The sequence below is a fragment of the Panthera tigris genome, chromosome D1, assembly GCF_018350195.1.
Source record: "Panthera tigris isolate Pti1 chromosome D1, P.tigris_Pti1_mat1.1, whole genome shotgun sequence".
NCBI lineage: Eukaryota > Metazoa > Chordata > Mammalia > Carnivora > Felidae > Panthera > Panthera tigris.
The window spans coordinates 55088478-55103461 of NC_056669.1; the positions used below are offsets into that span (position 1 = coordinate 55088478).

Below are 14984 nucleotides of genomic sequence, written 5' to 3' on the forward strand. Positions count from 1 at the left end.
GCTGGACACGGAGCCCCACATGCAAATGAGTCTCTACAACTCTTTACCTCCCTGAGCCTGGACCGGGGTACGCCTGTGGCAGGGCTGCTGCCAGGATCAGGGGAAGGCGCAGAAGCAGAAGCGGCTCCCCGTAAGCAGCTGGGGGCTCTCAACGCCCACCACTGTTGTTCTGGATGGTAGTTTTATTCTTCTTGTTTCTTCTTTCCCCCTAGGGATCCCTGGCAGGACCTCATAAACCAAGAAATCAAGGTGGCCTTTGCCAAAGCGCGCCAGGGTATGGCCAGGCCCAGGAGCTCGGGTCAGGCCTTCGCTGGGCCCTGAGGATGAAAACAGTGGCCCCTGCCCAGAAACTCTTGTGCCTACGTACCCCCAAACCCTCCTTCTACTCCAATCCCCGCAGAGAATGCTCTTGCCCAGCAACCTGAAAGCCAACAGAGTGCTCGTTAAGAAGTGCCCTAGAGCGATATTAACTGATGCATTCCACTATGAATCCTACGGGCAAACTTGCCTCTTGATACAAAAACAATAAAAATAGAATTATTCCCTCCCTTTCACGCCGTGCTTTGTTCTTGACAAATCGTTGGGACTCTGAGATCTTGTTATCATAGGGCTTATTATTCCTCACATGGAGAACACTGTTCCCACTGTATAGCCCAAGTGCCTGGGCCCAGAGGAAGGAGGTCATGTGCCCCAAATGGCACAGCTGCCACAGGGAAAGACGGGGACCAGGAGCTGGAGCCAGGCAGAGGAGGGCCCCAAACTCAGCCGGGCGGTCTGTCGTCTCCGAGGACGGAGACTTTTGTCATCCCTAAAATGGGTGTCAGCGAGGCCCACGTAAGACTTGTTCCCAAGACAGGGCTCGACCACAGCAAACACTGTAAGTATGCCGCCCCCTTCCCTTCCTCTCCTGCCCTAGCCTGCCTAACCCTTTGGGTATCTGAGAGCACTGCGTTGGGAGTCTAGGTCTTGGGCTCCCAGAATCTCAGGGGAAAGAAGGGGAGCGGAGTGATAATTTCTTAGTTCTTAGGAAAATGAGACTTCTGTCTTACAGGAAAAAAAGCAAACAAACCCACAACCAACTCATTAAAGCAGCTTCTAACATCAAAGAGTTGCTCACCAAACCCCTGAGGCTGATTTCAGAGCAGGCGGACTGGCGCAGGTGGAATTCATTTCCCTGACTGAGGGGAGAGGGCCAGGGGCCAGGGAGCAGGTTCAGCCCTAAACAAACTTGTCCTTCTTCAAAAGACCCCTCGGGAGGCAGAGCTGGCACTACACGGAACTGGGGGTCATTGGAAAAATACTCTGGTGGGGGCTGTGCTCACAGAGGCTGCGTGTGTGTGTGTGTGTGTGTGCTCACGCACGCGCGCGCACTCACATGCACACACAGGAGCAAGAGAGGAGATGTGAGAGGCCCATGGATGAGGTGCGAATGGGGCCATTAGCTGCTGTGTGGAAAGTGCTAGACTCAGCTTTGGGAGATGCCACTCCTGAACTCCTGACCTACGTGGCTTTGGGCCTAACCTTTTTACACCTCAGCTTCCTGAAATGCAGAACCCGGCCAGTCACCCTGAGCTCCTGGGGACAGTGCATTCAGCCAAACGAGGCTGCAGCGGTGTGCAGGAAGGAGGACCTGCACACACCAGCTGTGGGACAAGCCCACGGCTTTGTGCACGACCGCGTCTGCACCTGCACGCAGCCGTGTTGGTGGAGGGACAGAAGCTCGGCCCTGGGTCTCCTACTGAACTCTGTGGCTCACGTTCAGCCTATGAATTTTCTCCCATCTTTAGGTGACTGCGAGGTCCCTCCGGGTCTGAGGCTTTGCGAACACAGTTTCCATGAGCACATGTGTGGGTCCGTGGAGGCCCGGTGTGCAGGGCAGACCCAGGAGACCAGAATTCAAACCAAGATTCTGGTTTCCTACCATGACCCGGGCAGGGGGTCTCTCTGTACCCTTAGCTGCTCACTGCACAGCAGAGACCAGGCCCCTGCCGTGCCTGCCTTATAGAGATGCTGTTGGGTCAGAGGTGACAACAGCTGTGAAAGCGTGCACATGTGTGTGAACAGCCCCGCATGGCTTCATGTGCATTATGTGGATGTTGGAGTTAAAAGGGCTCTGGGCAGGCGACTGACCCCGTTCCTGTGCGTGCGTCTGCATCCGCATGTGTGTGCTTGTCTATGGATGTCCCTGTGCATGTTGTCAGTGCGCATGTATACGCACGTATGGGTCTGTGTGTGTGCATCTGTGTATACGTGGGCCTTGCTGTGTCAGCACGTACCCTGCTTTAGCTGTGTATGTTATGTGTCCAAGCGTGTGTGGCTGGTCACCAAAGTCTGGGAGCAGCGGCAGATCTCCACATATTTGTGTCTGCGCACACGACGTGCGCCCGCATTTGGGGGGTGTGTCCAAGTGCATGCCTTGTACACGTGTGGGGTATATGTCAGACTGTGCCTGGATCCGGCCCTGGGTCTCCTTGCTCTTGGGCCCCCCAGAATGGTGATGTGGGGAGAGTAGCCCTTGTCCTGCTGCCCACCCTTGAGCTGCCCAGGCTGAGAAGGGCTGAGGCAGCTCTGGTCCCCGAGGCCCCTGCTCAGACCCTGCGAGGCAGGCCTGGGGCCCCGGGAGGGAACACTGTCTCCAAAGCTGATACACTGCAGATGAATAGGGGCCCCCCACACTGTGGCCCTCACCTCTCCCCACCCTTCCCTCAGCAGCTGGGGACAAGGTCACCGAGGCAGAAGGCCAGTGCCCGCCTGGCTCCTACATCGTGCCTGTGCCCAGGCCTGGGCCAGTTTCTTCGGTGCCGGGAGATGTTAGTGCTGGTTTATTCTACACTCACTGCTTCCTGCTGTGGGCCAGGCCCTGTGCCCGGAGCTTCCATGTACGTTGTCTCAGCCACAACACTCACCAAGACAGGAGTTATGTGCCCACTTTCTAGATGAGGAAACAGAGGCTCAGAGGGGTGAAGTGACTTGTCCACGCCAGCCTCTATGTGTCTTCTGATCTGAGGCGATTACACAGTGCTACAAAAGCCCAGGGAAATAGCGATCGTCCCTGAAAAGCTCCCAGAGGGGGCTCCAGAGGGCATGGCTTTTCTGTGAGTGGGGGGTGAGGACAAAACCTTCCTGATGAGGCTCAGGAGGCTTTCAGGAGCTCCCCCTCGTCTTATGACGAGCCAGTGCCGGCTGGTCCCCATGAAGTCCTCCACCTTCGCCATCAGCCTGGGGCCATGTTCCTGTCCCTTGGTCGGTTTCCAGCAACGGAACGCTCCTGGTTCCTCTAGGGAGAGGAGTTCTCATGGTGGCAGGCACAACCACGGGGCTCCAGAAGGTCTTTGCAGGCTCCGGTGGTCTGGAACTGCTGGGTGCAGTGTTCTTCAGGCAGGCACGATTTAGGACAGACTCCTTGGAAAAGCCAAATGCTTTAGCCTGGTGTTCGTCTACTCGTGCTGGCTTCACCTCCCCTGCCCCTCCCACTCAACTCTCTGCTCATGACAGACTGCTTACCCTTCCCCAAACCCAGAGTGATGCCACATCCTGCTCTTGCTGTTTTCTCCACCTACATGACCCTACCCTTTTTTCAATACCTGGCAGACTCCCAAACATCCTTCAAAGCCCACCTAAAAGCCACCTCCTCCTGAAACCCTTTCCCAAGGCACCCTCGATAGGCAATTATTAGTTGCCATGCCCGACCCTCACTTGACGGCAGGAACCGTATCAGGTTCATTCCTTTAGCCCAAAGCCCAGATGGAGGTGTGCAGCGGGATGGTGAACCGATGAGCTAACAAACTAAAGAACTAGTTAGCCCACAGGCTGTCAGCGAGCAATCTCCCCTCCTGCAATGCTAGCTCCTGAGCTCTCCTGCCCTCCCCCCCAAGCTCTCCTCCTCGGATGTTCTCTGCACAGGGCTCGTGTAGTCTACTGCTGAGTTAGGATCCTGCGTGCCATGTGTGGGCAGTGTGTCAGTCCGTGGCTCTCCTGTCTGCCCTGTCTCTCCTCACCACCACCCCTCCTACTGCTACAGATGCTCTTACCTCCACCCCTACACTAGACTGAATGATCTTCCCTAGTCCCTCTGCTTCCTACTCCTTCTGGCCAGCTCCTCCTCACCCTCCACACCTCTGTTCCCTTGCTGCCTCCTCCAGGAAGCCTTCCTGGAAACCATCCCTTCACCCCTGCACACTGCAGGAGGGGCACCTCCTCTGCCCCTTGGCACCCCCAGCCACCTTGTCCAGCTCTGTCCCTGCAGACTGGGGGCAGGACTGGGTCTAAACCCTCTTTCTGTGACCCCAGAAGGAGAACAAATATAACAGGGCAGGGGAGGTAGAGGAGGCCACTGTGGTGGCAGGTGAACCCCACTTTAAGGAAATCCACCTGCACGAAGATCGAGGTTTGATTTACTCAAAAGCTGTTAGAGCTGAGCCTACACTCTTACAGGGGGAGGAGAAGTAACGTAGAGCAGGAGGAAGGAGCCACATATTACTGAGCATGTCGTGTGTGTGTTGTCTCAGACAGCGGTCCTTGTAGCCCTAGGCGGGGCGGGCAATGGGAGGGGAGGCGTCATCACCCCCACTGCTGCTGAGCTCCCCTGAGGCTGTGGGACGCCAAAGCCTGGGGTTCTTTCCCAAGTGCCAGCCATGCCACCTCTTGTCCCAGCTCCGTCCCTGGACTTGCACTAGCCATCCCTGCTGGGAGGTTCAGTCTCCCCATCAGGACATGGACAGGCTGGACTGAATCTTCAAGGCCCCTTTCCAGTTTCCGTGAGTACCTGAGACTCTTCAGAAGTCCACTAGGGGGCAGGCAAGCTGTTCCAGAGAGAACCGGGAGCCCGCTGGCAACCCCAAGATTCCGGGGCCTTCCCCAGCCAGCAGGCTCCAGGGGCTGCTGCCGGAAGGGAGGATGGGACCACACAGAGCCATAGGCGGGGGTCCACCCCACAGAGGAATCTTGCTGGGGGACTCCCCTCTGATGAGTGAAGGACAGCAGAGGACAGCAGATCTGGGTCCCATCCCCATCCGAGAGGCCTGGCCCAAGTTGGCTTCTGTCAGAGTTCTGTCCAGTCTCAGTCATTGAAACTCCTATTAAATAACACCTGGGTGATGCTCGCCTGGCCTTCCAGACCCTCTCCTGAGCGGCAGGTGTAGTGATGCCCCACTGGGCATCTCCCCAGTGAGCCACAGACCATCGTGACTGTGCTCTGCCCAGTCACCTGGTCAGAACCAGGAATGATCGCCCTCTCTTCCCCGTCCTTCCTGTGACCCTCTCCCCAAGCCTGTCCCGCCCACCACACTGGGCTCTGCCTTTACCCAAGCCCCACCATCGGCATACTCAGTGATGGCATCAACCTCCGGGCCACTCTCCTGCCTCCATTCCCCATTGGCCCGTGACATCCTCAGCCTACCTGCAGCACAGGGCTCTCCATGCCACCTTCCTACATAGTGTGCTCCCCACTGCTGAAGGCCAGGGCTCTTCGCCAGGGGGCTCCTGCCAGTGGACCCTCCCCCACCGTCTCCTCTGATGCCCAGCACCTTCCCACCCCCATGCCCAGCCCCACCTTGTCCTCTCAAAGTGCTCAGACCCTCCAGTTTCAAACTAGAGGATATTTATTATGAGGCATTCCTATTAGTACTTTTAATAACCCAAGACCCGGACTCAGTGGCCTGGAGACGGTGCGACCATTGTGCCCAAGTCCCAAATCCTTGCTTGAGGAAGATCACAATATCCACTTGGCCCACTTCCGGGATTGTCACTGAGTGCATGGCCTGGGGAAAGCTAGGCTGGGGGGAGGGCAGTCTTTGTTCTCCCTGAGTGTCCACCTTGAACCTGCACTTAGCACTTTGATATAGCCCTAAAACCAGTGCAACTTCCCCGTGCATCATAAGAAATGGGGAGTTTGCTGGAGAATTCCTGGGAGTCAAGAAGAAAGCACATCACCGCACATCATACAGCAGGGCTTCGTGAACCCCCCACACCAGCCTCTTGGTTCTCCTGCCAGTCTGCTCCCTGACAGACATTTCCGCCTTGCTTCCAGAACCCACTGTCGTCCCGAGCCAACCAGCACCCGGCCTCTGCTTCCTGCTTCATTGGTAGAGCAATGTCCCCTCCAGCTACTGCCCCGTCCTCTTGTGTCCTAGCTGGACCTGCCAGGGCTGCTGCCTTATAAATTGCCAAAGAGCAATTTATAAGATTGATCAAAGGCCCAGGAGCCTTTAAAAGGGCTGAATCAGGCCTTCCCGGGCACTGGGCAGTATGTACATACGGCTCACCTGTGGGCAGCCCATAGGAGGGTCTTTATTCCACTGAAAAGAAGGAACTGATATGGGTAGGATACCTGCCCTTCAACCCTCACTACGATCATGCAAGGTAGATGTTATTCTCCCCATATCTTTCGATGATGCTACTGAGACTCCTAGACCTTGACTCCAAAGCCCCCACCACGTGTGCCATCCTGCCTGCCTTGTCCCCCCAGAGCTACATACTACACAGAAAGAGCTGACGTGGATACGGTGACGGCCTCAGTCCCCAGCTGCAGGGTGGGAGCAGCCAAAGGAAATGGGGTGAGTTCTGGGGCGAGGTCCAGAGGAACAGGCAGGTGAGGCTGGGCCCCGGGTGAGGCCAAGGCCAACAGCCATGTGTCCGGACGGCGGAAGGAGGAGCTGAATGGGCAGACATCAGAGTGTGCTATAGACAGGGGTCAAGGTCTGTGTCTGCAGTGTAAGTGGGGCAGTGGGAGAACGAAATAGCAAGGATGCCCCTGAACTGTGGCCATCCAGAAGCCTTCGAAGAGCCTTCCAGACACTGGGAAGGATGTCTTCAAGGCAGGCAGCCCAAGGGAGGGTGGTGGTCTGGCAACTCTAAATGGAGAGAGGGACAGAGACAGAGGGAAGAGATGGGGGTGGGGAAGAGTGGGAGAGAGTGGGGGCAGGGAGAGCGGGAGTATGGCAGAGATAACTGAGCACAGTTGGGAGAGAGCAGGAAAGGAGCTGGTGGAGGATGTGTGTCGGTGCATGATATGGACTCTGGTCCCTGTGAGCAGTGAAAGAGACAGGAAAATGGGAAATGTGACTTGTGGTTGGACCCCCCAGGGCCATCAAAGGGTTTTAAGCAGGGAGTGACCTGGTCAAATCTGTGTTTTGGAGAGACTCCATCTGGCCGCCACGTGGAAGATGAATGGCTGGATGGGTGAACAGGAAAGGGGGATCCTGGGGCAGGAAGGTCTCCTGGAGGGAGGGCAAGGAGAGAAACAAGCCAGGGAGACCCGGGAGCTTCCACATTTAAAGATCAGGTGGAGAAGGAGGAAGAAGAGGAGGGGCCAGAGAAGGATCCAGGAGGAGATACTGGAGAGGCGGCAGGAGAGCCAGGAGAGGGCGTCACAAGGTGCTAAGGGAAGAGGGCGATTCAGGAAGGAGGGAGTGGGCAGCCAAGTGACCAAGCGACCGAGGGAGCTGGGGACGGAAGAGTTTCCGTCTGTAGCAGTTCTAGATGTGGAAGCTGGGGATGAGCTGGTTGGAACGATGAGGCCGGAGACAAGTGGAGGGAGAAGGGAGGCATGTGGCGGAGGTGGGAAATGGACACAGCAAGGGTAGGCAGCAGCCCTGGCAGGTCCGGCTAGGAGACAAGAGGACAGGGCAGTAGCTGGAGGGGACATGGGTTGGCCTGGAAGGAATTTGTTAAATAGGAGAGCGTTCACGCTGATGGCGGAGCCTGCAGGGAGAGGGGCTGCGTTGTTCTCCTGAAAGATGGCCTCTGCCAGCAGGAAGCATAGCCCGGCCCCCAGGAGGCCAGGCGGGCCCTGATGCAGGCCGAGGTGAGGTTGGTTTCAGGGGTCTGGATCAGGCCTCAAACCCAGGTCTGCTGCCCCAGCACACAGAAGAGAGGGAAGGCAAGCAGGCAGAAGTCACAGCCCAGAAGAACCCAGAGAACAGCAGTCTGGAAGGCTGAATACCCATTCCCCAGCTTCCAGACCTAGAGAGAGGGGCTGGCTTTGGGGTCAGGGCCAGCATCCACTCCTTAGGAGATGGGATCCAGCCCTCTGCATCCTGCAGCCCCAGCCCAGCCTCGAAGCTCTTGGCGTCCTAAGCTCACAGTACCCCATCGGGATGAATCACAGGCTCCCTGGGAGGCCACAGGAATCTGTCAAACTGTCCTTTCCCTTCTTCCCTTTGACACCCCAGCAAATCAGCCACCCGACTCCTGTATGATCTGCTTTGGAGAACATCGGAGTTACAAGCAATGTGAGATCACAGCCCATTGCCTACAAGCACGTGCCCATGTGTCTGTGTATGTGCCCTGGGCGCGGGAGCCCGGCTATTTTAAGTCTTTGCTGTGTATAGGGGATACAAAGTGTGTTTGTGGACAATGTGTGTGTTGTGTCTGTGACTGGCACTTGCATGGGATATATATCACGTGCACATCACGTATGCTTCACGTGTATGCTTGTGATGGATGCTGCGTGTGTAGTGTTAACAGGAGAGTTGAACGTGTGTGTCTGTGAGTTGTGATTATGCAACTTGCGAGGGCGTCTCTGTGGAACGTTTGCAATGTTTGTAGCCAGTGTGTACCTGTGCGACACGTTTGTGTAAGGTTGATGCTTGTGTTCATGAGTCGTGGCCCTGTGTGTCCTGTACGGTCTTTGAGGGGATATATGAAGGGAGTGTGTGTGTGTGTGTGTGTGTGTGTGTGTGTTAAAGGGGCCTGGGGTGTGCTTTTGCAGGTGCACTGTGTCTGCGGGGGAGAGCGTGTGTGTGTGAATGTGTGAAGGGATGTCATGGGGGGAAGTGAGACAGCCCAACATCACATGTCCTGACTCTGTGACGTGAGCTAATACTGTCCCCCTCAAGCCTCCGATTTCCCCCAAAGACCAGTACTTAAAGTGTTCTAGGAAGGCCCTCTGGTCATGAGGAAGACAACGGGAGTAGGACAAGAAGGGGTCACAGTGGCCTGTGCCAAAGATGGTTACGATAGGAGCTGGGTGTGCCCAGGCCTCTGCCCCCGAGCCCTTCCCTGGAGGCCCCACCTGTCCCTCTGCAGAATGGGAAGGCTGTTCACTCTCATTGTCCCTGGGGCAGCCACAGCTACCTTTTAGACAGGTCCCCTCCCCACGTTCTCTAAGCACAGCCAGGGGAAGCTTCACAGACCTCTCCATTCCTTCCCCAAATGGGAAGATAGAGCTGCTATCCAAAAAAAAAAAAAAAAAAAAAAAGCAAACAATAACCAGCCAGAAATCACAAGCAGTACCACTGAATGGATGAATGCCACAGGCAGGCAGGCAGGCAGGGGCTGACACAAAGGAGCTCTTCAAACAACCCTAGCTTTCCATCACTGCTCTACTTTACAGAGACAGAATGGGTTCAGAGAGGTGAGGCCACGGGCCCAAAGTCACACAGCAATGGGCAGCACAGTGAGGATGGGAACCCGGGTGGGTCCCTCTCTGAAATCTAGGCTGCTTCTCTCCCTCAGCTTTGCCCTCCTCAGGCCACTCCTCATCCCACCCAAGAGGGGAGAAAATACAATGCCACGCACAAGGGGCGTCATGTAAATTTAAACTTTTAGATCGTTTACTCTTTTGGCTAATTAACGTTCCATCAAGGGACAATATAGGCGCTGGAACCCTGCTGCCTGGACTGATTTGTACTGGCTGTGCAAGCTTGAGTTAATCACTTAAACCTCTCTGAGTTTCCTCGTATGTCATCTGTATAAAGTGGAGATAATAATAGCAATAATAATAATAATAAAATATTTACCTCATTGGGTGTTATAGCAGTGAATGGGTCACAACATGAAAGCTGCATTAGAAACCGCCTGGGGGGCACCTGGGGGGCTCAGTCAGTTGAGAGTCTGACTCTTAATTTTGGCTCAGGTCACGATCCCAGGGTCATGGGATCGATCCCTGCATCAGGTTCTGCGCTGAGTGTGGAACCTGCTTAAGATTTTCTCTTTCTCTCTCTCTCTCTCTCCTTCTGCCCTTCCCCCACCCCATGCTCGCTCTCTCTCTCTCTCTCTCTCTCTCTCTCTCTTGCCCTCTGCCCGTCCCCACCCTAAAATTAAAAAAAGAAAAAAAAGGGGCGCCTGGGTGGCTCAGTTAAGTTGGTTAAGCAGCCAACTTCGGCTCAGGTCATGATCTCGTGGTCCATGAGTTCGAACCCCACGTCGGGCTCTGTGCTGACCGCTCAGAGCCTGGAGCCTGTTGCAGATTCTGTGTCTCCCTCTCTCTGACCCTCCCCCGTTCATGCTCTGTCTCTGTCTCAAAAATAAATAAATGTTAAAAAAAAAAATTTTTTTTTTTAAAAAGAAAAAAGAAAAAAAAAAAGAAAGAAAGCAATCTCCTGGGCCAGCCCGTCCCCTTCCCACCTCTGAGTACACAGAGGCCTCACACTGGTCTCGGAATTTTACTCATGGTAAGAAAGACTCATACTCCTGTTAACCAGAGCTTCCCATTTCACGCCCTCATTTGGGCAGCTCGTGAGGAGGGGCTGTGGTCACCTCCATCTCACGGAGGATGAAGGCTGCCCCTCACCCTCACAGGCATGGCGCTTCTCCAAGGGTGGCCTGTGGCCGGGCAGCACCGGCGCCACTGGGGGTTTGCATGAGATGCAGCTTCTGGGCCCCACCTCGGACCTCCCGAACCGGAGTCTCTGGGGTAGGGCCTGGCAGTCTGTTTTAACGAGCCCTCGGGGATTCTGATAGTCTCCACAGTTTGAGAGGAGCTGGGCGAGGCCTCTGTGGTGTGAACCCAGGAGTACCTCACGTGGGGCAGGTCAAAAAAAGTAGGGGGGGGAGGGCAGTCACCCCCTCAGCACGCTCTCGGGGCCTAGAATCTGCTGTCTTTCTTGGAGCGGAAGTAGGGGAGGCAAGCAGGATTCTCTGAAACTTCAGGGGGGTGGCCTTTGTCTGTGGGGATCACCTGGGTACTCGTGAGCCGGTTTCCAGAAGCTCTGCCAGACCTTGGGGCTTTGACCCACCCACCCTCACCGCCCTCACCCAGGAGGAAGACAGGAGCCAAGAGCCCGCCGGGAGCTCAGCACCGTGGGGAACCTCAAGTTGGGGAGCCCCTGGACGCAGGGTACACCCACCATGGGTTGCCCTGCCTGGGCCACGGCCCTTCCCCTCACGGGCGCCGCGCCTTGCCTGAGGAGTCTGGCCCTCCGCCCTGGGTCCACTGAGCCTACAGCGCCGGGACCCTCCCAGTCACTGTCAGCCCCTCCCAGTCGCTGTCTCCTATCACTACGTGCTCCACCTGCCAACAAACAGGTCCCTTCCTGTTCAGGTCAACCACAGAGTCACAGCCTTTCACATGAGGAAGACAATATCAGTAATCATACCGATCCAACCCCTGCTCCACTCAGCTTTTCAGTGTCATCTCAACGTCGCCTTGAAGCTGGCGGAATGAGTCCCCAGCACACAGATGAGAAACTGAGACTACCAGGGGGAAAAGACTTGGCCCAGGTTGTCCAGCTCTCCGCGACGGGCTGTCCCCAAGGCAGCCTGGACTCTACTTTACTCCCGTGCTTGCTGTCTCCCCTACCCCCCACCCCCCTCCCCTGGGCTTGTCTAAAGCCCGTACTGATAACCCGGGATCCTCAGGGACAGTTACATTGGGTTGAACCTTCAAATGGTTAAAATGGGGGAAAAAGTTGTGTGGCTGGAAGGGACAAACCCTCAGTTCCCAGCAGCCCGGGTACTGCAGAGAGCTGTGGTTTCATGGTCCGTGGCACAGCACAGTCAAGCTGTGGAGCCGCTTCTGATCCTGCCTGCCTGCCTGCCTGGCCCCGTCTCGAATTTTCTCATCTACCATCCCCCTCTCCCTTGGGGCCTCCCGGAGCCTCCAAACTCCCCACAGCCAGTTCTTGAGGACCAGACTCTGGGTGGCGGCCGAGGGGTACACAGGGCCTCACCCTCCCCTGCCTTGGTCACTCCCAGTGCTCGTGTCCCTACAGAGAGCAGAGAATTAGCCAGGTGAGTCTCTGGCCATGCGTGAGGGCCTTGGAGTCTGAGGGCTCAGATGGAAATGGTTGCTGTGCCCCGTCCTGTCATCCTCCTGAACCTCGGTCTCTCTTTTGCAAAAGGGGGGCAACAATATTCCCCGCTTCATCAGATGGCCATGAGGAGGAGATAATTTGAATATAGTGCCTGGCACTGGGCCTGGCCTTGCAAGCCTTCCTTATTTCCATTTAACACATCAGAGCAAGGGACATACCACTTGTCCTTTATGTGTTTATTTCCCAAGCACCCAACACTGGCTTTTACTCACAAACTCCTTACAGCTGATACCCAGCAACATTTGCTTTCCTCTCCTACTGTCCCTCCAAGAGGTGGCCCTAGCTGGTATGGTCTGGGCCCAGTTTCCCTAGGGAGCAAAAGAGGGTGGGCCGTAAAAGAGCTGGGGAACCCAGGGTTCTGCCCCAGAAGGCAGGGCCCCAGTAGGGACTGATAAGGGACTTCCTGACTCCCAGGGGCCCACAGGGGTGCAAGGCAAGGGGCAGGGGCAAACCATATCTTTGCACTGAGACCTGGCCTGGAGGACAGAGACCTGGGTTCAATTCCTGACTCCAAAGCTGTGTGACTTGGGCCAGTTGCTTAACGCCTCTGAACCTGTTTTCCTAGTCAGTAATTGAAAATAAAGACACCTAAATGAAAGTCTTCTCTGTGGCTTTATCCTGATTTGGCACATGAGATGAAAGACTGGTCCACAGTGGATAGTTAGCAAAGAACAGTGGAAACCAAATTGAGGGCCCAAGGTGCCATGGTCCTTTCCACTCCAGTTTTACAGTTAGATGAGGACAGCCAGGCCCAGAGGTTCGGCGACTTGCCCAAGGTCACACAGGATGTGCACCTCATTGCCTTCCTGGGCCACTCGCTCCTACTTGAGACCCTGAGTATCATTTTGGCCTGAGGTGGAGCCCTCCCAGGGAGACTTGAGCCTGACTTGGTGCCTGAAAGGGTTTTCTCATCTCAGAATGGTGGTCCTGAGGACACAGGAAAACATGCGTCTCCTATCTTCACTGATAGAACGCATGAGGCAGTGGAGGCATTTTCACAAAAATACCAACACCGTCAAGACTGAGCTGCCCACTGATGGACTGACCAGGACAACTCCCTATTCCCGGAGGTGTGCGAGCTGGAACTAGCCAACACTGGATGGAGAGCCGGCCTTGGTGGCCTTTTAAAGACAGCTACCCTCCACATGGCTGCTAGGCAACTCTGACCCTGCTCAGTTCCAACCTCTCCCCCTCCTTCAGATCAAGCTCAGACTCCTGGACTTGGCCTTCGAGGCCTCTGGACTCATTCATCCTCTGTCCTCATCTGCCTCGCATCTGGTGATGCGAGAGTGGAGCTTGGACATTTTTATTCATCAGCTTTCTGGGGCCCTCCAGGGAAGGGAGGTCGTATTTACTGAGAAAGTACCATGGGCCGCAGGCCTCTGACCAGGTACTTTACATACATTGTTGCATTTGACTCTTTACAGCAAGCCAGGAGGTCAGGTGATATTATCAGTCTCACTTGCAGATCCACAGACCGCGGTCAGAAAGATCAAGCAACCTGCCGAAAGTCACACAGCACCATGACTGCTGCAGAAGTGAAGAGATGAAGGGAGGGGCACTGAGCACGTAGGGTTCTTGGCTTTAGCCCCTGGTCCCAAGAGGCACCTGCAGTAGGTGGTCACACTTGGTTGCCCATCTGTCTCCGACTCTCGGGGAGCCCCATCCGGGCACTGGGTGAGGTGGAACCCCATGAACTAACTAACCACAACCACAGCCTTTGGGGGTGTGTGGGAGGCAGGCCGCTGTCCCCAGCCCGTCATAGCTCCGGCCCCGCCCTAACCCAACCCCGGCCAAAGCTCTGTGCCAGCCCAGTGGTTTCTGCTTGGCAGCAGCCCAGGGAAAGACGAGCTGGCGCTCAGCCGGCCTGGGCCTGGGTGTGGCAGGAGCAGGTCACGTGGGGGAACCCGGGAAATGCCTGAATCCTGCCTGGCCATGCTCTGCCCATGCTGCAAGGATGCTGCGAAGCAGTTTCTGGACATTTGGCCCCTTGGACAAGGATCTGGAAAAGGAAGCCCTCAGGGTACAGCAAAGGTATCACCAATAAAGCCAGCAAGGAGTTACCCTAACACCCACTGGGGCCAGGCCCCAGGAGGGGTTCGCTAAGCTTCGTTCTGGCACTAACCCCAAGAAGTGGCTACTATCTGCCTCACTTCACGGACAGGAAAACTGAGGTTCTGTTTGACCAGAAGAGCATTAGAATCAAGAGAGAGGGTTGGGATGACCAGCTGGGACCTCCAAGAGCATAGCTCGGAGGCCTCCAGCGGCTGACAGGGAAGGGGGAGGCTTCGACACCCTTCCCTGTTCCTGCACCCTTTCCTACCCATGCCTTCATTCCAGCTCAGGCCCCTCCTTGGGGAAGATTTCCCTGATCTCTTCCCAGATTAGGTTAGGCCCTGGGCCACCTGCTATCACAGTTTGTCCTCTCTCTGGACCATCCCCATCTGCCCACACCTGTCCCCACAGTAAGCCAGATGGGAAGAAGTAAAGATGTCAGCCATCTAGGGATTCAGGGAACCCAGTTTCTAAGCCCAGCTTTGCCCTGATTTAACACAAGGCTTTGGGTGGTCACTTACCATCTGTAAAATGGAGCAGCCCATGTCACTTTCAGGGCTGGGAAGAGAAACATTCTATCCTTGGGACTGAGGCCCAGGAGACAGCCATGACCCTTCTCCCCCGTCTTTGGGTCCACACCCTGCAGGACAGAGTACCCATGATTAGGTAGGGCCGAGGCATCTAGGAGAGGGGTTGGCTTTGGGGAAGGTGTGCCTCAACCCGTAATGTAAAAGACAACGATTCCACCATGCTCCTTGTGCTCACAGCACTTTAAACCAACCTGAGCAAGATGGTGCCTGGAAAAGGGGACCCAGAGGCACCTGGACTTAGCTTTATGGACAGATTGCGTTCCAATCCCTGCTCTGTTAGGCAATGTGACTTTGGATGTGCCAT

The 14984-nt window shown here is 55.7% G+C and overlaps 1 protein-coding gene across 1 annotated transcript in view; it reads left to right on the forward strand.

The window, feature by feature from the left end:
• Positions 1-546, forward strand: part of LOC102971963 (guanylate cyclase D-like) — a 108117-nt gene extending 107571 nt beyond the window's left edge. The window contains exon 21 of the mRNA XM_042959606.1: positions 213-546. Within this exon, the coding sequence (XP_042815540.1) occupies positions 213-321 (109 nt within the window). The 3' untranslated portion in view covers positions 322-546. The remainder of the gene's footprint in view (positions 1-212) is intronic.
• The last annotated feature ends 14438 nt before the right edge of the window (positions 547-14984 follow it).